A 22,870-nucleotide genomic window follows, 5' to 3' on the forward strand; every position below is an offset into this window, starting at 1 on the left:
GTTCTTACTGTTATTCAGTATTATTATTATTATTATATTATATATATATTATATATATTATATTATTATTATTATTATTATACTCTTATACAGTTATTACTCTTACTTAATGATTAAGTTTGTTGACATCATCTTATTCCCAGCATAGCTCAACCCAATTTCCACCTTAGGTCTAATCAGCCTGAGTAATTAAAACACTTGCACGGGTGTGCAAACCTATTCATTTGAAAAAATATTTATTAAAATGAAGTGGGGCAAAAAAGGGCAATATTTCACTCCGAGTTGTTGTGAGTTGCTTTCCTCCAAAAACGAATCATGGCTTCGCAGTAACCTCTGACAAGAGAACAGACTTGCATGTAGTGTGTAAAATCCTACGGCGTTAAAAAACTAACACAATTTTTTTACTTTCGGCAGAGCACAAATATCATGATCACTGGAATACAATTTAAGCGTATGCACTCCTCAAAATGCCTGGGTGAAATACTCGAGTGCTCTACACTCCAGAGACATCCTGCGTTGCATCAAAATGTCACACTTGGCAGAATAGATAGTGGGCCTTATCAGGGGTCAAATTCTATTTTGCAGTAATTTCAGAAGTCTTTCAGCTGTGCCTTTCAGCTATGGCAGCGAGTGAGACGGTGTGCAATGGTGTGTGCTAATTTGTTGTGGAGCCCAGTGAGCCAAATCGGAGCCTGCAGGTTGTACTTTGAATTAATCAGAACTTCTTACATTGTGCAAATAAAGCTTCCTATCTGAGATCTTTGTTTTTTTGGGGTGGAACGAGTCTCCCAGAGGGGAAAACTGGGTACGATGTACAATGATGGAGCAAGCTCTTAGCGACTTAATGGTGATGGGCTAACATGACTCAGAGTTCAGCAAGGGAGAAAGATGGGGGTGGAAGGAGTGTGCTGTGCATCTGCGAATTTAATGCCAGCTTTGATAAAGTTGCAGTCCAAGATCTGTAAGAAGTAGGAACAATGGGCCGTTGTTGCCTGATAATTAACAAAATTGTAGCGTATCTGTGTCTGCACTAACGGCACCAGCATAACCTAATGGTGTTTTGTGGTTTGAGAGGTTTTGTTCTTATGGAAATAAAATGGGGTCGTGAGTACTTTGGCTGTGTATCACTACATCTGAATGTGTGAAGGCGTTTTGGGTGAATACACTGGAGGTGGGCGATACATTCAAAGTGCGAATCTGTACAAACGTTTATGTCCAAATTAATTTAAATGTTAAAACGTGTGAAAAAAACATATCTGAACAAATAGATTTCATTTTTTCATTTGTATGGAGCAATTATTATGGATAGGGGAACGACTAAAAAATATATATGTATTGCACAAGCTAACGTAGGAATGCACAAAGTGACTTTGCATGAAGGTTTGCAGTTACTTGTGTGTTTGTGGGCAGAAGTCAACTGTATGTGGCAACTGCAGGTCTACAGGTAGGCGTTACAGTGCAAATAAAACCTACGACTTTTGATTCTTCCTCTTGCATAAGCCAATGCTTCTGCTAATATATAATTTCAAAATTCAGCAACAGAGCCAAGGGGTGCAAGCTTTCTTTGCTGTAAATCCACAGTTGCAAGCACATAACAAAGTTGCCTGTCTGAAAGAAGAAAAATATGTTCATAAAGCGAGTGAAAACAAGCTAACACAAACAGGAAAAAAAAATGTTACACGAGTTCATTATAAGAAAGTGTCATATCGTTACAAGTCTAGCTGCTCGCATTCATTCTAAATCACATTCCACCACCGCGAATACCAATCGTGTTTTTCTTCTTTTCTCACAATAACCTCTATTACATATGTCTGCAGCCGTCTTCTTCAAGGACTCTCCCACCAGACCAGCATGTTCACATGCTTTATATGCGTAAAAATAAATAAAGCTAAAGCAGCTTAAGATTCTGGTTAGGACACTTTGTGCTTTTCACCTGATCTGGTCCAATGATTGGCCCAATTGTCCAGCCTCAGGCTAGATTTTCTTATGCCGGAAAACAGAACCCAGAATAGGTACAGCGGTGTACCACTTGAATTATAATATGCTGGAAGGTCATTATGGATTTTTTTTCCTCTGTGTGTGTGTGTGTGTGTGTGTGTGTGTGTGTGTGTGTGTGTGTGTGTGTGTGTGTGTGTGTGTGTGTGTGTGTGTGTGTGTGTGTGTATATGTTCAGTGACATTAAAACATTTTTGCATGCATTCAGTGAATGATTTTTTATTTTTTTTTTACAAGTCTAGTATGTATTTTGAATAAAAAAAAACTTCAGTAATTGTAGGTGCAAAACATGTTTAAATAAAGAAACGTTTTTATCGTTTTCTTTTGTGTAGTCATGTTGTTGCCTTTCACAGGTTAGTCTCCATTTACTTAGCTGGAGTGTCAGGGCTCTGCAGGGCACTGTGTTACTCATGCCTTACTGTACCCACTACATGCATAAATCTGGAACCTGTAAACAACAGTAATTGGGCTCAGGGGGAAGTGGACAAAAAAAAAAAAAAAAAAAGCAAATTGCTTCCATGAGTTTACATATCATTTCATCTTGTTTGTAGATTTATTTTCGGTACAATGCAGGTGAAAGGAATGGAAAGCAAATAGAAATTCAGCAAAGACATGCCCTCCAAGCAACTTTTGTTTCTAGTCAGAGATTGAAGGGGAAAAAACTTTATGGGAGTTAGTCCACTGTTGACCGATGCTTTCATTCACTTCCGCGGTTTATCGATCAGCTTCTAAATCTATTATTTACTTTAGGTTATATATCAGCGTATAGTCTTTGCACTTCAGCCCCAGTGCCACTATTTATTTCTTTTTATGGTCAGTGTATATATTCTTGTCAAAAACTGTGCAGTATTTGATGATGGCTAGCACTGAACCCTGTGTCACGTCCACATAATGTCAATGTCAGTCTATGAATCCCCCAACAAAACAAGTTAGTTTGCAAATGTGCTGTTTTTAACAGCTGGGGAAAAATATTCTTAATAAATGTCTGACTTTCTTTGGAGAAACTTGCTGTGAAGAAAGTTCAATGGAAAAAAAGGAAAAGATTTTTCATACCTCCTACCGCACAGTATATTCGCACTACAAAAATGTACACACCCTGCCTATAAGCACTATTCTCAATAACCATCAAGCTAGAAAATATAACAAAGCCTTGTGAGATTTGTGTGTGTGTGTGCAGATGTGACTGATACGCTTCGCTAAAAATGTTAGCGAAATGTAATCAAATTCAGTGGGTGAAACTGTGGCTTGTGTGTGTGTATTTTTAAAAACTTTTACTCTTTTTTAACAATAAACAATGTACTCTACATTCATTTAACTTGACTTCAATTAAAGCTCTCTCAGCGTGAAGAAACTCACTTAACATTTTTGTTTTAACAAGTTTTTAAAAAAGTACAAAGTTGTGTTTTGTCTTCAGCAGCCATGACAGATTTGAAAATAATGTGGGCTCCACCCTGGTGAGGGAGACTCATGTTGGCAATATTGTTTTAAGCAGAATTACAGAATAGGGCAGAGTCTGCACGTTTATCCTATTAGAAGGAAATGAAGCAGACAGTCTGTCTGTGTTTATCCATTATGAAATCCATATCTGGCTGGAAATGAAACAGTCAAGGTTCAGCCTCCGAAAAAAATTTTCTTCAAATGAAACTTGGGCCAACAAGGAATTTACAAATGGTTAATTGGCTGCTGTGGCTCTCAGCATAGCTATCTATAAAAACTGAACTCATGCTCGCATGCTGAACTCAATATGCTTTAGAGCGTCTTCAAATAGGAATGCACATTATCAAGCTGAGCAAAATATATATTAGAGAGGCCATTCTCTCCTGTGACAAGTTATTACAGGAGCAATGCCAAGTTTTCAGAAATGCAAATGCTGTTAATGGAGGGCCTTTGGGTGAAAGCACTTGGCTTGTGTTAAATTATAATGACATTTATGCTGCTCACCCTTTGAGAGTATCAAAGGATTTCTTCTCTTGTCTTTGTATAAAACAGATTTTTTGATGTCGAACATTTCTCCTGTCTGTTAGGGTGTTGCTTATTGCCAGTGAGCACAGGAGTTAGTAGATGGTTGAATGGCTGGCATTCTTGCAGTGATGTTCAAGTGGCTTTTTATCTGGATGTAATGTGAATGAAATTGCCATTTCTGTGACAATAAACCCAGCAAATTGCTCACGATGTCCCTTAATGCCGGCAGGTTTTAGCAGTTTTAGGTGTAACTTGAGAGCAACTTCAAATTGTCACATTCCTCCTCCGCCATGGCTGCCTGGAAACCAAAACAATTAGCAGGACTATTTCTTCAGAGATGACCACAATCTTCACACTTTTCCTGCCGCAGGTGGCGAAATGCTCCTTTCCAATTAACAAGTCTAATTACATCACAACTCCACAGAGCTGTCTCGCATTCATTGTGTCTGATTGTCAGCGGGCACTTGTGAGTTGGTGCTTTTGTTTGATCTGTTTACAACTCTTTCATCGCGCGGTGTGAATTTAAAACGCAGCAGAAATAATCGGCCGGGTCGTAGTATGACTCTTCTTTTCTTACTAGGTTTGATAATTAGCTCAAAAAGGGCCCATTACTTGAATACTACTAAATACTTACCAAACTATGGTGCGTATTCATAGTGCAGCTTGCTAGTTAGATAGCAGTGCACTACATATAAATTAAAGGAGGTCTCCAAAAAAGAAATGTAATATAAACAGCTTCCACAGCTGTACTCACTGCTTCTCACTTTAATACCAAAAACTACTATTTCAAATGTACATACTCTTGTATTACCAATAAATATATATGAATATATATGAATATACAATGCTCATACATCAGCTGGCAACTATTATGCAAAAAATTAAGCAAATTCAGTACCTAAATGACACATTATCACTCATAAAATGAACTTCACAGGCACCTGTATACACTGTCTCATTGCAATAGACAACTACTTCCTTGAATTTGGGCTTTTTATTCTGGTTGTTTGGGTTTTTGTTTTTTTATCAGAGATCAGGGGAAGCCATCTCTCATCCTACTTTCAATCTTGTTTCACCTTCAAGATTTCATTTAAGCGCTCATCTCCTTTCCTGTAGTCGTGCACAGCTGATTCCTCTCTACACCCTCTCGTTTACCGAGACCCCCATAATAAGCCAAGATGTGCTTCTCCAACTCCTTATCATAACTACTGTACCCAGGTGCCACCTTTAATTTTTAAAATGTGCTAATATGTTCCTGCTTTGATACTTTCATCCATCTATTTTCTTCCTCTTATCAAACCTTAGGTTCTCAGTTCCAGGTCTCAACTATTCACACACAGAGTCGCACCTACAGCTTAGAACTGCTGGAGGAACAAAGAGTATTCAAACTCTGGACCTCCTTGGTTAGTGGTTAGCAGCAGTGCTAATCGTGCTACCAGCATGCCAACCAATGCATAAAAACAATGGTAACCTACCCTATTCTTCTACTTCTCCTTATTATTATTACTAGTATGGCCAGAGGGGCAGATGGCGCGATATGGCAGCCTCGCTTCTGTCAGTCTGCTGCAGGGCAGCTGTGGCTACAACTGTAGCTGCCTCCACCAGTGTGTGAATGAATAGTGGAATTGTAAAGCGCTTTGAAGGCCCCGAAAATCACTATATAAATGCAATCCATTATTATTATTCGTAGTAGTATTATTAGTATTATTATACAGATGTAAGGAGGGAAAACGTTATTTTGCTCTCTCTTAAAATGAAAGCTGCGCACCAATCAATTCACCCTTTACAGCTAGTGTAAACATCCTTCTATCCATTCCTTTCAGTTTTTTTAACATGTATACCACATATTATCTTTGCAAACCATCCCCAAAAAAGTATTTCTCGCCAATCTTGTAGGGCGTTACAGTTTTCTATCTTTTGAAAAGACAAAAAAAAACCCCACTAAATTCATCCTGAACAAAAACTAGACACTGCACGCTTCAGAGATTTTATAAAAAATGAGAAGTCCGTGTTGTTTTCTCCTTTCTGCTGCTTCTCTTGTACCTCAGCAAGGCACAAAAACACCTGTTTCACCCAATTATCTCTCCCACAGGGCGCAGTCAGGCAATTTGGCTCAGTCAAGACTGATTCATTGAGCCAGATGATTTAAAGCTTTTGGGGGCCACAAGTCAGCCCACATGGACTGAAACTGCTTCGTGATTCTCAGTTGATATTTAGCAGCGCAAGTTGCTCCACTAAAGGTTGCAGAGACAAAAATAGAATGTTATTTCATGTCTCCCTCATTTGTCACTCTGTGAAAAACTGATTTCTGAGGGACAGAAAAATGCTTTAAAGCACAAAGTACCATATTCACCCTGTACTGCAAAAGCTGCTTTCTACCTGGACATTTATATTGATGATATGCTGATAACTGACATGTTTTTCTTGCAAAACATACATCATTGCATCACATAACCTCTAACCCACAGTGTCCTTCACAAATATGAAAGTAATTATCCCAGACATCAGACCTTGCAAAACCAATTCATTCGTGCTTGGCATCCCTCGAGGATGTATTGTCTAATAATTACTTATGAGATTTAGAGCTGAGGCACACATAAAAGCCAATGATACCTACAGTCAGCCACAGATGTCAGGACTGGTGGAAGAGTCCACTGGCACTTTAAGTCATTTTTGAGCAAAATGACAAATGGGCCAAAGAAATATCTTTTTGCAGCACACGTGCAAGAAGTGAAGTGTTTATGCGTGCGTCTATCCACTGTTCAGAGCCATTAATGGTTGATCAATGCATCAAGTCACTCTGGATTGTTGCAATTAGAAAACAATCCTGCAAAAAAAGAAGCCTATTTTAAGTCATGCGCTATCAGTAGGAAAAGCAACAGAGAGGATAATTGGGTATTGACGAAAGAGTGTGAAAGGCAAAGACAGCATGCAAGACCACTTTCCAATTTACTCTGTCATCTCAAGGCTCTGATTATGCTGTTTACTGACCAGATAATTGGGGCAATGTTCGATAAAAACAAACATTTTAGGGGGGACATGTCAAATACAAGCAAACTTGCATAAAAATATTCCAAACACTTAGCTGGAATGATGCTTTCCTATTTCCCGCAACTACTTGCGAGTCCTGACACACTCAAAGCATAGGAGGCTTTTGTGCTTTTCTGGCTGATACTAAATAGCTTCTGAAGAGTTAATTGAGAGAATGATGCCATTATGGTTTCTACTACGAAAGCAACCAAACGATAGCTCACGGTTTATTAGCATTTAATTCAATTCAGTGCAATTTTATTTATATAGCACCAAATCACGACAACATTTGCCTCAAGGCGCTTTATATTGTAAGGTAGACCCAACAATAATACATACAGACGAAAAAAAACCCCAACAATCATATGACCCCCTATGAGCAAGCACGTTGGCGACAGTGGGAAGGAAAAACTCCCTTTTAACAGGAAGAAACCTCCAGCAGAACCAGGCTCAGGGAGGGGCGGGGCCATCTGCATTAGATACATTTTTTAATTTTAATAAGAAAAGATGAAAGAATCCTCCACTCAAATTTAGCAACATTCAACATTTTAAATTGAAACTCTTAATAAATATTAACTTTCGGTTTCCTTTTTAATTCCTTAACTTTGAATACTGCTGATTACATTTTTTATTTGTTATTAATATTATATAATCACATAAAATGTAATTCATTTTTAATCTTTCTTCAGAAGGAACAGACAATGCACATAATGTGGAAAAGCCTAGTTTTAGCTGGGAATGAACTTTTAGCAGTCATTACATTAAATTGGTACAGCAGTTATACTTTTCCTACTCTAAACTTCTAACAATGCTTCAATGCAGTGTCTCATTTTAATTGCCAAGTGCAGAAAATCATGTGAAACTTAAATGTGAGCACCATCTAGTGTTGAAAGCTATTATATTTAATGTGCTTCATTAAATTCTAAAAACAAAAAAGGGCATAATTAGTTTTTTAAAGTTTGTTCATGTAGACTGCCTATGTAGATTTTATACCTTCACAAAATATCCCCATGATTTTTTGTTTGAATTCAGTAAGTGACATACCATTAAATAAAATCCAATACTGCTTTAAGTTAAGTTGTCAATAAAGCTCTAAAATCCTGAGGAAAAAAGAATACAGATACAAGAAGTACGGCTATATCAAGCTCTATATGACTCACATTTCCACCTGATTGAATTGCAGGCTTCTCTGTGTCTCGGTAGCTCAGTGGGTTTTGTTACCCCACAGCCAGCAGAAGCCTCGTGGCTTGGTGAAAGACAACAGAGGCCATCTGTTGTCTGTCTATTTTCTTTGGTGCTCTGCCACAAAACTCTGCTGCCAGAACACCCAAGGGTACCCATGTGCACTATGCTGCGCCTGGGGACCGGCTCATTGAGGCACCTTTATAGCCTACTGGCTCCACTGGGAGGTGCCTGCGTTCTGCCAAAGCCCAGACACAACAGCGACGGCGTTTGAAAAGGGCCTTGTTGTTGCTGCATCGTTACACAACCGTGCCATTAACCTTAATTGGAGCAGCTTGGTGGAACACAGAAAAACTTTCAGCACTCTGAGGCAGTGATGTTGTTCCCCTGAGTTACATAAAATCGAAACTGATCTCAGGCTGAGTTAATTGAATTGCAGAATACTTATCGTCCTGCTGAGGAGCTGAGGAGTAACTGAGGAGTAAGTGCTGTACAGTTAGAACTAATTCTTTGCTTCTGAGCTGTTTTATGATCACGGAAGCATTGCTCCTCCCCTTGTTTCTTGGGAATCATAATGACACTGCTGTAATAATTTCCATAACGATTGTTACTTGGGTGTAGTCCAGGAAACACAAACTTAAGAACAGACATTGGAGGCTAAGGGGAATCCCCTTAAAAATAGCTTTTAAATCAATAAATTATTTGTGAAAGACTGAATAAAGACCTTGTTTTAAGTAACTACATCATGTATGGTAGAGCTCACTATGACAAATTGCTGTAAAAATACAGTATTCAACTGTATTTTTACTATAACACAAATTGTTTTGGAAATGTATTCACTTGTGTTGTGACAGTAAATATATACATATTTTTCATCAGACTGATTGTTGTGGATATGTGGCGTAACCTCCTGTGTGTTACCAAGAATAATGTTAAGGTTTGGCTAGCAACAGGCTAGCATGACTGAGGCTCCTGTAGCATATACTCAGCTCTGTCTGGTGTTCATCTTTAGGGCCTTTGTTGAAACAGTGAATACAACAGAATTCCTATTAGCTTGCTATGTGGTGCAGAGAGTTGTAACAAAGCTGATGTCTTGTCATAGTTTGGGAAAATCGAAGTCAAGGTTCATGGGTGAGTAAATACAGTTAGACTTTACTGTAATGAAGTGTTTGTGGAGGTTGCAGTAGGAGCCCCATAAAAGCAGCATAATGTCAACCAAATAGCTTACAGTATTACACTGCAAAGCTCCTATTTTGAGTATTGTGATTACGGTAATATAACAGTATAATACGGCTAAATCGTGCTCCCAGTACTGATTTAGAAAGGGCATGTCTTACAGTACATTACGAGTCTGCTTATTCAACACATTCATATGTCACATCCCTTAATGTATAGTAGAATAGTAAAGAATAAAAGGTAATGCTCTTAAATGTTTCGGTTTTTCTGCCTAGCTTTTAGACTCTTGGGTCTTTCTTTTTCCCCACTGTAGCGTGATAGTATTATTAATATTTTCTATTCATCATTTAAAAAAAATCCCCCTAGCACTTCCAGCCTAAATCTGTTATCTCATGCTGATATTAAGCTCCATAGAGATTGGATTGGAAAAGAAGATTACTGTGGCAGAAGGATTTTCCGGGCCAGCGGGTCACTGCACATGCATTGGAACCAGCAGCATTACAGTAACTCATCTGAATATGTTTGTCCATGGAGTTAATCTTCCATTAACTGCTAACAGAACTCCTCCAGAGTGTATGTCGCTCTGGCTTTTTGAGAGAAAGCCGAGGACATTAGGCAAACACATTAAACTTGTTAAAAGGACAAATAAAGCAAACACTTGAATGGATTTCTCCCCCTTAACTAAATAGCTAAGGCATTGTCTTGGTGTTACAATAAGCTGCAAACACACGTCAATTATTTAGCCCAAACAGAGCTGGAGTCTGAGAACATTTTTGTGTGTTTTTTTCTAAGTCATGAAATGGTTTGTGAATGTCAACAGCTTGACAGATTGTGGAAATGCACAATACTGAATGAATAGTGTAAACATGAGATGAATCATTGCTGTCACAGGCGATACAAGCACGGAGCGGTAGAAATGTGGCTGTCTGTAATTCTGCTCTTGGCCTCCACCAGCCTATAAAATCTTTATCTTTGCAACCAGTAATGTCTTTTCTAAGTAGAGTTTTCTATGTTTATGTACCTACTTATGTTCAAAATAGAAACGGCAACACTTTCCATGGTGTTTATACGGCAAAGCAGCTATTGCCCGTTCATGGCCTCTGTTGAAGATCTCTAATTAGTCACATTCCTAATTGCATAGCATACACATTGAAACTGCATGAATTAAATCAGATGAAAGCCTACGATCACGGCGCTAGACTGTCAAACATAGCTTAGAAAACACACAATGTCCTCACATTATCAGTTGCACAGTAACCATTCCTTCATGTCTTTATGAAAAAAATTTGATAGTTTGAGCGAGATTTCACATAAAAAGGCATGCAGCGTGTGTGCTTGAGGTCATAATCTGCGAATCCTTCTCCACAGAGAAGCATGCCTCTGAAGAACAGAGCATTGCTTCTCCTTGCTGAGGGTGCAGCTGATTTGTTGCAGGTGTTCACGGCCACACAACCTCAGACCCCATTATCCCCACTGCCATGTTTCACAGCTAGTTTGAGGTATCATTTTCTCTCCTGTGTCCTCTTACATACGCCCTTCTGTTGCCACTAATCTCAAACTTGGATTTATGAGTATATAAGACTTTCACTGTCAAATGATAGGTTGTGTAGTCCACAACCAAGCATTAAGCTTTGTTTCGCCTCCTGTGAAGTGGTTTGGAGGTCGCTGTTGAACAGTAGTGTTTTGGTGATTCGAGTTCTTTATTTAGCAAGTTCTGTGGCTCTGATTAAGTTGCTTTTTCTGTCTCTCTGTGAGGAAGAGATTGATCTTTTGATTGTTCTGATAGATTTTGCCTGCCTGATTGCGTTTTAGATACTACTCGTGTAGTTCTTGCAAAACATTTGAAAGCTTCTTAGAAACTTTAGAATGGCCACAATGTATCAAAAGTCTCTCATTGCATAGAACAACAGATTTTTTGCCATCATATTGCTGTTTGGTAAGTAAACAATGCAATGATTTTAAGTGTTTATTTGAGGAAAAGGTTTTCTGCCATATTTTTTGGAAACATATTTTTCAGTTTAAACGTATCCTTACTTCCAAAATTTGATATTTTGACTTTTTACTATTTTAATAAGCTATAGTGTTTAACTAATTTCAGTGTGTTTGGATGTATGCTTTGCTAGCTTTTTTGAAAACAGACACAGCTGTGTGAGGAGTAGCTGGAACTGCCTGAATGACACCTGAACACTGTTCTGACAGATCACAACTCACCTCTGTCCTTTTGGAAAAATTGTATGACAAACTTAGTTTTGATTGCTAAACTATACGTGGCAGCTTTTTTTTTTACCCCTAAATTGTTATCCTTACATGTTATTTGCTATGAATTATATTTTTAAATGTTTAGATTCACATTATTTTCAAGCTTACATCATAACATGGCAGGTTTTTTGATATACTCTCCTGCTGTAATATGTGCTCTACAAATGTTTTTGCGTTTGCGAAACGTCTTAAGACTTGGAAGCACAAATTTTCAAATAAATGAACATTTCATTGGCAGGTAAGGTTTACATGAGTGTTTGTATTGTCAGGTTGTAAAAAATTGATTTAGCTTTTAAGCCACTGATAAAGTGTAATGAAGTCTAGCTTCTCATGTTCTACCAAATCTGCAGCAGAAGTCAATGGCAAATATTAAGGTACTGCAGAAATCATTAACATATAGTCCTTTTAAACATCAGGTCTGTGGATGTAAATATTACTTAAAATACAAACAAAAAAAATCTTCCTTCACTAATTAGCAATTTAACAAGATAAACTGGATCAGATTAAAACATACCATTTGTGCTGCCTGTCTGCACTCTCATATGGACGCCTTCACCTTTCTGGACTCCTTCCTGGCTGAAGAATTGTAAAATATTACTACTTCTATAGTTAAATAAATATCTAACATAGTAACAAAAATTCCGCAATATTAGCTGGCAATGACAAGTGGTGGAGAAACTTTTCAAACCATTCCTTCAGGAAAGAGAGTGGTACAACTCCAGGAAAACCCCCAGTACACAAACTGGAAAAATGTGCATACATTTTAAAAAGTAAAAAAATATTCTGCAGAAAAATGTCAATTTAATGTTAAACTGATTAATATTAATGTTGCATATGTTTAAGGTCGAGTTCATTTTAAATACATTATATTATATTTTATGTCCTTTTAAAAAAGTACAATGTATTACAATTTATTCATGACAAAAAAGAAAAATTAGCTAAATGAAAAGGCTTGAGTAGTGTGTGACATGGTTAATTGTTAATATCTATGAGGGGATTAAAGAAATCGATGGTGGAGCATTAGTAAAGCAGCTGATTAAACATAGTACATTCAAACATTCTCGTAGATGCTAATCTGAAAGTGCTGGTGAGCCAGCACCTGGGTCAACTTGCCTGTTTTATTAAAGCTGCGGTCCCCTCTCCATCATGGTCACAGCTTTCCTTGCTCGGGTACTGAGTTATTAACAACTTCTTCACACTCCATCTTCTCTACATCACACATGTTGACCAAGGTGGTTAGCGAGAGGAAACTCTTAGGATGCTAAATCACCGAAGTTTTTTTACTTGCTAATGCTAGCTGTGTGATAACTGATCTCAGACCTGTAAAAGCAAAGCAAGTGGTAGCCTGCTTCGCACACTGGTCTCCTACCAGTGGAAGGCTAAGATTTATCCACAATGCGCATGCTCAAACATCGGGGGGTGGGGGGACTGCCGCCTTCTCGGCTTGGTTAGCTCAAATCATGCACTTGCCTGTAAAACAGACACAGCTACATTTTTTGCCAACTGATGGCTACCGATGTAACAAGATCGCAGTGACGTTAGGATGGATACAAACAGCTGTCTAAGTTGAAAGGAGAGAGATGTCTTTACTTTTGGTGCATTTTCATTTTAAAGTGTCTATTTTTAAATGGGACAACCTTTTCCTGTGAGGTTAAAGGTCATTTGTAGACACCTTTATGATGAATATAATAAGAGAATGCACATGTGTAGCAAGAAGAAAAAAATAAATGCAGCCCAACTTGTTTTCAGTTTAACTATAAAGCATTAGCAAATAGTTTAGTATCATAAATTAGTTAATAGTTATTGGCTAATAGTGATACAAATTAAAGTTCATTACCTCTTTGTAAGATCCCCTATTAGGGAAATTATACACACATGTTATTATAAGGAATAATTAAATACTAAGTTTAAAAACAGAACATTGTGTCTCAGTGAAACATATCTCTATATAAACTCATTTTTATGTTAAGTGTTGCAATACTTGACATAAAAATGTCAAGTGTCATTATTACCACTAGAGGGCAGGCCAGCATTCATTTTCTCCTATGAAGGCAGTTGACTGTATTGAATTCTTTTATCTGCTTGATAACAAGTTTTCAGGTGTACTCTGCTCATAAGCTTTCATGTTTCACATTTAATAAACAAAGAAACCAACAAAGCCCACCACAGATCCTCATTTGTTAAATTAAAATCATCTCGCTATGTTAGCCCAAAGAGATCAGGAGGCTTGTGTTGCTGTGTATGAAACACAGTGCACTAGCAGGTGTTGTTGAGCAATGACACATGGCTTTACAGTGTCAATCTAAACCTAAGAACTTGAATTTGTTCTTGAGAATTTGGGTTATCACATTAGATAATTCAACCGTAAACAGGGTTACCATGAATGAACACGATAGGTGGAAGTGCTCTTGAGCACACACACACACACACACAGATGAAAGTACTGTCAAAGCACTGCATGAACAAATGAAATCTGAAGTGATTCTCTTCCTCGGAGCGATTCAAACACAGGATGGGGTCAGCAGGTCGGCTACAATTGCAGAACTACAATGTTGTCACACAGAACAGCAGAAAGGACTGTAGGCAGGAGTCTCTCAAGAGAGAGAGACACCAGGAAAATGATTTGACTGAAGAGCATTCTTCTAGAGTCTCATGTGTGCGATCATTTAGATGAAGTGGAGCTGACAGAGCAGTCCTCACTCATTTGCAATCCATTCAAGTTCTGACAGTGATTGCAGTCTCATTAGGAATGGGGAAGTGCTTTTGTTGGGGCATGCTGGCCAGAAGAGCACTGGGTTTTTTTGTTTGTTTGTTTTAAATACAGAAATAGGCTGCAAATATCTACATCACAGTTACTTGGTTGTTGAGAAATAACTATCACTTAGCTGGTAGTCTAAATTCCAATTCCACATTTTTATTCCAGGACTCGACTGGATTTGTCTAAGGGCGAGGAAGTTTATGCTCCTTTTATTCCTTCTTTTTTTAAAGCCAGGAAAAGCAAGTGGGTGGGGTCTTCTGTCCTCAAAGTCACAACTGTGTTCTTGAGATGATTTGGGATACCCCCACTGCATGACAATGATATCCAATAGTAGATAGTAGAGTAATATAATTATTACTTGAAAATTTCTCCACATTTATTGTGAAAATTCACCATTGTAATGATTTCAAAGGGTGGCTAAAGACTTTTGCAAAGTATGTGTCCACTCTGTATTTAATCATTAGTTATTATTGACCCCTGGCACTCCACAGCGTGTCTTCCTCCCCTCACAACCGGCTGCACCAGACGCCCACCCCTCCCTGTGCCAAGATTTCTTCCTGTTAAAAGGGAGTTTTCCCTTTCCTGTCGCCAAAATGCTTGCCCAAAGGGGATCACATGATTGTTGGGGATCTCTCTGTATTATTGTAGTGTCTTTACCTTACAATGTAAAGATGAAATGGTGTGTCTGTGTGTGTTTTTATTAAATGTAGCCATTACAACATTACAAATGTTAAGTGTGTAATGATGTGTGATTCTGCACGTTGTGCTGAAGAGCTTTTATTTTGTATGTACAGGAAAAAAAACAAAAAGAAAGAAAGAAAAAAAAAAACCCCCAAAACAAAATCCAGTAGTAGTTCACAATTTATTTTACTGAATAAATTTGGACAAAACACCAGAATCTGTTACGATACAATCAGAACATCTGAGGCAGATATCCCACCATGCACCATCCCCATCCATGAAACAAAAAAAAGGACTAAACATTAGCACCAAATCAGCACCAGCTTAAATAAAGGTAGCTCAGTCTACAAAAACGATGAAAGCAATAGCTGTTTTACTGTTTAAATCCAAAAACAACTCAGAAAAGCAGCAAACTGAGAATTTTTCCTGTTTTTAAACTTTTCTTAAAAAAAAAAAAGAAAGAAAAGAAAAAGAAAAACGAGCACCCTCCTAACCCCACCCCGACCTCCCACCCTTTGCTAGGCAGGCTATAGCATTCATGGAGCACATGCCAATGTCTAGTTAAGGAAAACACAAATTCAAGTAACATTGAGATACGACAAAACGTGTCCACTGGTACCCATTTTCGAGCATGACCGTTTCACAGAACCTAAGCAGGGAGTAGAAAAACAAAAAAACAAAATAAAAAAAAATAAAAACAACCTAACATGAGGTTCTGGAGTGAGCATGTCATAGCAATACTATCACTGAATATCTCATATCAATTTTCTTAAAAAGAAGTGAGGGAGACTGGGTGGCATGAGGCTGTCGGGGGTACAGGAATACTGGCACAGAAGATAATGTGTATTCTAAAACTTCAGACAGACCTTTTTTTTGTTTGTTTTTTCTCTGTTGGCGCCTGTCCTGTGTCAAGATATTGCCTATATCATACATGAAAAAGGAATCTCTGGATAAAGAAAAACCCTGCAATGTAGTTTTAATATATATATATATATATATATATATATATATATATATATATATATATATATATATATATATATATATATATATATATATAGCTGTTACAATTTAAATAAATGTTATGTTCTTGTTCCTACAACTGAAGAATGGAATTAAATTATATATATTTAAAAAAAAAAAGTAAGCTAATTTTAGAGGTGGAATCATCCTTTCACCTAATACATCAAGTGCATGATACCGAGTGGGGAGGCTGACTATGAAAATAGATTAAGATTGAGGTGTACAGAGTGACAATAAAGCAGCAGTAACAATAGACTGGAATAGCTTTTTAAAAAACAAAAATGCTTTACAAAAGTAATGTGGAAAAACAAAAGTGTGGTAAGAGACAGGAGGAGGCGGAAACATAACAAAAGACAAGGCCATTGAGGAGTTTAGTGACTGTCAGAATCTTCAACAATATAAAACAGACAAACGAGACATGGACACACGACATAAAACTTAAAACCATGAGACAAGGGCGAGGTCAGCCATGTCGATTATGATGACAACCACAAGAAAACGCCTGCTCCGTTTAAACAATGCTCCTGGGTCAGAACTATGACCACCTAAAGCTATGACATCAAACTAAAGAAAACCAATAAAAAGAGCTGGGGTGTTACGAGTCTGTCAGTTCCTTTAGGATTGTTCTCCTCGGATTCCTTGTCTGTATGTCCCTTCATGCTTTCCATAGTGTCAAAAAAAGGGGAAAAAAAAGGTGAATGTGTCTACTTCTATGAGCACCACATTTAAAACAAAACAGATCTGGGGAAAAAAAAAAAGAACATTTGCTACATTGTTTGCAACTTGCATATCTGGTAGCAACATCCCCGATTGGGACGTGCATCGCCAGATGATGTATAGATGCCATTTGTCATGCCAGACTCAAGGTTTTCCATGAAATGGTGGCAAAGGAAACACAATGGAAACACCTTTTTTTATGAGTGACAAATTCACCTATTTACTTCTACTCTACTGTTTATTTTTTTGGCTCTGCTGCGAGCTTGGCGAGCCAACCGTGGCGGAGTCGTCCGTTTGTGCTTGGTGTTTGCTCAGCTGAAGAACTGCTCCAGCTCCTGTTCCATGTTCACCTCAGGCACCATCTGCTCCTGCTCCCTTTCCCCTCTGCTGTGCACTGCAGTGCCCCCTAGCGCCCCGGATGAGGCAAACCACGGGTGCTCCAGAATCTCCCGAGAGGTGAGGCGCTCCGCCGGCTCCCGACGGAGGATGGAGCGGATCAGGCACTTGGCCTTGGGCGTCAGCGTTTCTGGGATGTTGAAGTGGCCCCTGCGGATTTTGCTGAACAGCGAGCCGGGTTCGACATCGTGGAAAGGGTAGCGCCCCACGAGGATGGTATAAAGCATGACGCCCAGGCTCCAGACGTCAGCTGCCTTCCCCGAGTAGCTGCCGCTGGCATTGAGGATCTCGGGGCTGACGTAGGCGGGGCAGCCATGTTTATCTGACAGGGAATCATCGTGCCCATTCAGGATGTACGTGTCCTCGAGGCTCTCCAGCTTCACAAGGCTTCTGCAGACACACAAACAAAACTCATTGAGCTCCTTATAAATGTGGATGATATAGAAAGAATTTGAGCAATCAGAAGAAAACCATCAAGTGGGTAATTTATTCTGACAGGCAACGTAAAGTACTTTAAATCCATCACTTTTGGATGTCAATGGAAGTAGATCGCATAATTCTTTCAGCTTACGTCTGACATTTCTTTTCAATATATAAAAAGTGGCATTATACAAACAGATTTTCCAGAAGAAACATAATTATGGGTAACTGATCAGAAAAGTAAAATCTCTCTCCCCCCCCCCCCCTCCCCCTCCTACTCATCAAAGCATCTATTTGCACTTTTTGCTCTAAACCCTGCAACAGTTGCTACAATGCCCCTGGGTATTCATAATAGCGACTAATTGTTGAGAAGCTTTATCACTGAAGAATCTGTGTAAGTTCAAGCACCGAAAACAAAAAGCCCCCATACATGAATAGTCAGCCAGCAGAAGCAGGTAAAGACAATACGATATGATGCACCAAGCAACGAGACTGTGATCGAAGAGAAGGATGTATTTATTGCTACGTTTGACTTTCACATGAGGCCGTTTCCTTTCATTAATACGTGGCAGAACGATTTTAGGTTTTAAAACGAGGAACATTCTATTGTTTCCCTGCAATATAAAGAGCTGTGTGAATTTTAAACACAGCACACCACTGCCTGGATAACAGCTCATTTGGAGGATGTGCAAACCTGCAATTAGAGCTAAGAGGACCTAGGAAGGCAAACTACTAAAACGGAGCCGAATTTAATATTGGCACACATTGTGCATTTCAGCTGAGTCAGAGGCGGCGCTCATGATGAAATATCTTGAGGCGCGGTAGAGAAGAAAGAAACAAACGAGCCTTGTTTAATAGCTACATGATTCTACTCGAGGCCAGCGTTTGACTGATGCCGCCGTTTGGTCAAGGGTTAACGGCAGCATGACAAATTCGGGTCAAGAAGCCAACGAATGCTGCAGAAGCCTGCTCGGGTATCATTTTCTGTCTGCTCATCCACTCCTCTCTGCAGTCATCGCAGCGTTTTGTTCCACACTTGGCCTCAGAGCCAGAGGAGGTCTCTCTAAGGCAGCTTTGTCTCCTCTCTCATCTCTCTGCACTCGTTCACCGTTTCAGCAGGACTGAAAGGTTGTAAGAGGAGTCTTGACGGGCCACATAGTAAATGCGACCCGGTGCTGCCCTTCACATCACTCTTAGAATTCACCCGGCATGAATCATTTAGTGGAAGGGGCCCTCAGCATCCGAGCCCAGTGACATTCAAGGTTACTGGACCTGTACTAAATATGTGAGGCGGCTCAACTTCTCTTTTCCACAGAGAGCGCCAGAGAATGACGTCACATTTTTCAGACTGAAGGCCCTGAGTGCAGCATGTGGCTTCAAGGTGTTAAATAAGAAGTACTTAAGGACATGCTTTAGAGCTGGGATTTGTATACAGTATCTAATGAAAAGAATAAACGTTGAGTCTGAACTGGCATCCACTCAAATTCTTTAAAAGAAAAAAGAAAGAACTTAAAAAGCTGCTCTAACAGATGTCTAGATTTTTTGTAGTTTTCATATGCTGCCAGCAGGGGTCAGTAAACCCGCACTGTGAAAAGTGTTATTCTAAAGTTTCCATCACACATAAGCCCAGAGTAATGGATCATCTGACATGCAAAAGCTTCCCCTGATAACTTATCTGTCCATGTTTCTCAGCTCAACAGCTTTCCTGAGTCTTAGCATGAGTAGCGATTACATTTGTGTAACTCATTTCCTTCCCCCAAGTGTGATTCCATTCACATTTACAGTATATGTGCACAAGAATAACCAGGCGACACACAAAAGGCTCATATTTCCTTCATTCTGCACAACACCTTGTATAGTGTCAACTTACACTATCTGCGGTATTAGCTGTAATATCACACACACACCGATAGCATCTTATACACAAAAAAAAAAAAAAAACAGAGGGAAACTGCAAAGTGCACAAAAGATGCTAAGGTTTCCATGGGACTCACCTGTCCTCATTCTTGAAGACAAACTTCCTCAGTTTGAGGTCACGGAGAACCAGTCCGTTGTCGTGGCAATGTGCCACAGCCGAGGCTATCTGATAGAAGAGCCTGGCAGCTTCGTCCTCTCGCAACTTCTTGCAGGTACGGACAAAAGAGTGCATGTCGCCATAGCTTCTCTCGAAGAACACATAGGCCCGCGTCTCCCCAAGCAAAATCTCCAGGATTTGGTTAATGTGCTGGTGCTGGCCAAGGGCGAAGTAGGCCGCCAGTGACTCCTGGTATCGGCCCACATCGAAAACCTGCAATCAGAAGAAGGAAGAATTTATGCTTACTGTTAGCAATGTGGAGAATTAGATCGTATGTATATATTTTTTTCAGCTATATCATTAGATTCTTTTGGTGGTTGGAGATCTATAAACCAAACCTTTCCCACCATAGATTTACACAATTAAATCCAACTGAAGGAGGTGTAAATTGCCCTCTAATTGAACTAAATGTAACCAACACATGAGTAATCCAACACATTCCCGGGACACCAAACTTGGTCTTTTGGCAGAGCGAGTAAGGTTAAATAGAGGCAAACTGAAAGCATTGTATTAGTACATGGCATTGTGCTGCAGCCTGGGGGTTGCAGTGTCTCTTTTGTTTCCATAGTAACCCCCAATTGACTTTCAGTACATGCAGTTCAGGTGAGAGGGCTTCTCTTGCAGTCGATACAAATACACCCCACAGGTCTGGGGATCTTAAGTTGCACCCTAAGACTCCAGCTAGACAAGAAAAATCAATCCTGAAAAAAAAGGGGGGGAGGGAATTGATCACCGCTGTATCGAAACCAGCACAAAGCAGATGGGGGTCAAACAGCAGTTAGTACACAGGCTTGTGCCAAAGGCCATTAATTTGTTATTGCCCTGACAAAACATTATCTCAAGTCAAAAGGCACAGGTTATTTGATATGTTGTGGCGTACGAGTCCAAGGGTGCATGCAAGTATTGCCTCAATTCATCCACTTAAGCCTCAGGGACAACCCACCTGCCCTCATAATCAGTAATTTACAGAAGTCAGAAGCTATAAATGTGGTGAGGAGAGGCCATGAGTTTCATCCAAGCCTAACAGGGCAGCGTTTTTTATATATTTTTTTGAATGTGTGCATTTTACTCAGATCAACTTCCCTTTAAAAACTGAGCACCTGGTGGAAAAAAGAAAACAAAAAGAAAAAAGGTGCACTATGGATATGTTGGCACTACAGATCCAAGAGTGAGCACTGTGCCATGAAAGAAAGAAGCCATGGCTGTGCCAGAATAGCACAGAGGAGTGTGTGCGTGGTTACTCACTCCTTTGTCAACGTTACATCATGCAATCCAAGCCACACAGCTCACTCCATTCACTTTTTCCATTAGGCTGCTGCTGCCAGCTCTCTATTTACAGTTCAAGCAATTATTAAAAAGTGGAGATGGTGGACAGGAAACCCATAAAAGCCAGCTCAGGATTTTTCTGCATAGCACATTCATCACATCTGAGGACATTAGGCATCGAAATAAAGTCGTTTTAATTCATCTAGACGTGCAAGCAACGCACCCCTAAAAATATTTCGTGCAGTAAAAAAAATATATATATATATATGTGAATATATTTTTTCTCCCCAGATTGACGTCATAAGGGGGGAGTAAAGTCATGCTGCGAAATAGGGAAGGTTTGTTACCATATTGCCTACTAACCTTACATACGAGCTCGTCCCCGCTGTGCAGGTGGGCGGCTCTGAAAACGTGGTCTCCCTCCAGCGGCTCCAACAAAAGGTAGTCCCCGATGCGGGAGATACAGTGCGAGGAGTCCGGGGTCTCCGGCGGGCTGGGAGACCCGAGGTTGGGGCTGAAACTCTGATGAGACTCTGTAGTCCTTAAACAAGACAATTCTTCGAAATCGTGCGCTTTGTGCCGCGATCTCCCATAGCGTGAAATGTTAATTGGATTTGACCTCTGTATGTTCATGAGGAATAAGTGCGATATCTCCACAAAATCGGGGGCCTTCCTCCTCCTTGTTCTTCTTATCCTCTTCTGTCGGGATAACACTTCGTTGTGCAGAAAGACAATCTGTCCAAGTACTTCTGTTACGCTTGCATGAAGTAAAAAAATAAATAATAAATTTTTTCTAAAAAAAAAAAAATACAAAAAAATAAGAGATTTAAATGCACCTTGCCTTTGCAAAATCTAACCGACTCTGTGCAGCCAAAACTGGCTCGCTGGATTTCATGCAACTAAAATTGGTCTCTGATTTTTTACTGCTCACTTGCACCCCTTTGTTTTCCATTCATTGGATGAGACTGGGGTAAAGGAAAAATTAAGAATTACTGACTTAAGCTGGATGAAACCCCTTAGCACAGACGTGCTGCAGCTTCACTGACGTTAAGTGCGAACAAAACTGCAACAAAGGTTGCCAAAAGTTAGCTTTTAAAATGAATGAAGAGTAAACCCGCAGCTCGTCTTGCTAGCTTATCTTGCCGGTTAACGGTATGGCACGTTTCATAAAACGGAAACAATTTATAAGACACAGCTGTCAGGCAAGGGGGGAAATGCAAAAATAGAAACAAATAAAGCAACTTTCCAGCCCAATTATAGCTGCTGACTTTTTAGACTATTAGTAGCTAGCAGGTGCAGAGCTAACTAGTTAGCTCCCTTGGCTAACTAGTACCAGGTCAGTGCACGGCCTTGTTCCCCGGGATCATATCCATGCACGCTGATTGTCATCTATCACATAAGGAGAAACCCCCATCCGGAAAAAAGACTGCTGTGGCTCTTTGTGTGCGGGAGTCGACGTCCTCTCTCTTTCTGCTGGTCCGGTCCTGCGGAATAAAAGTGCCGTCTTTCTTGAGTGTCTGCTGATATAAATCTGATGGAAGGAAGGAAGGGACGGCCGGCCGACTTTCCCAGGCCAATCCCTCGATTCAGCAGGACATCCTCTCCCGTGGTGCCGCTGTGCTTCTTACGTGGCTGGGAATCTAGTCCATTCAAGTGCGGAGGGAGGCCAGCCGAGCTGTACACACTGCGCCTGTACAGACAGAGAGAGCAAGCCTGCCTGCCTGACGGAGGAGGGGACGAGGACGGGAGGGTGGGGTGGGGGGGGCTTCTGTACACACGCACACCTGCGCACATGCACACACATACAAAGAGTCATGCCGACCCGCCCCCTGACGTCATTTAAACAGCGAGAGCTCATTGGCTTCCGAGCTGCCTTATAATATGCGGTGAAGTCATGTGAGAGCCATGTAGTGCGGCTACACCCCCAGGAA

General features: G+C 39.9%; 1 protein-coding gene across 1 annotated transcript; it reads right to left on the bottom strand.

Moving 5' to 3' along the window:
• Positions 1-16,050: 16,050 nt before the first annotated feature.
• trib2 (tribbles pseudokinase 2) lies at positions 16,051-22,656 on the bottom strand. The gene is made up of 3 exons (XM_085382471.1): positions 21,303-22,656; positions 19,594-19,886; positions 16,051-17,569 (listed from the first exon to the last, which is right to left on the bottom strand). The coding sequence occupies exons 1-3, from the start codon at positions 21,570-21,572 to the stop codon at positions 17,095-17,097; spliced, it is 1,038 nt and encodes a 345-aa protein (XP_085238597.1). The 5' UTR covers positions 21,573-22,656; the 3' UTR covers positions 16,051-17,094.
• Between the last annotated feature and the right edge of the window lie 214 nt (positions 22,657-22,870).

The sequence above is a fragment of the Rhamphochromis longiceps genome, linkage group LG15 (assembly GCF_057381845.1).
Source record: "Rhamphochromis longiceps isolate RC_006_pf linkage group LG15, R_longiceps_female_GT1.1, whole genome shotgun sequence".
Classification (NCBI taxonomy): Eukaryota; Metazoa; Chordata; class Actinopteri; order Cichliformes; family Cichlidae; genus Rhamphochromis; species Rhamphochromis longiceps.

Bases quoted from the DNA above. Each gene is read 5' to 3' on its own strand.
- trib2 (XM_085382471.1), bottom strand. From the start codon at position 21,572: ATGAACATACAGAGGTCAAATCCAATTAACATTTCACGCTATGGGAGA. The intron at 19,887-21,302 runs GTTAGTAGGCAA...TTCTGATTGCAG, and splicing joins GGGACGAGCTCGTATGTAAG to GTTTTCGATGTGGGCCGATA. The intron at 17,570-19,593 runs GTGAGTCCCATG...GTGTGTCTGCAG, and splicing joins GTCTTCAAGAATGAGGACAG to AAGCCTTGTGAAGCTGGAGA.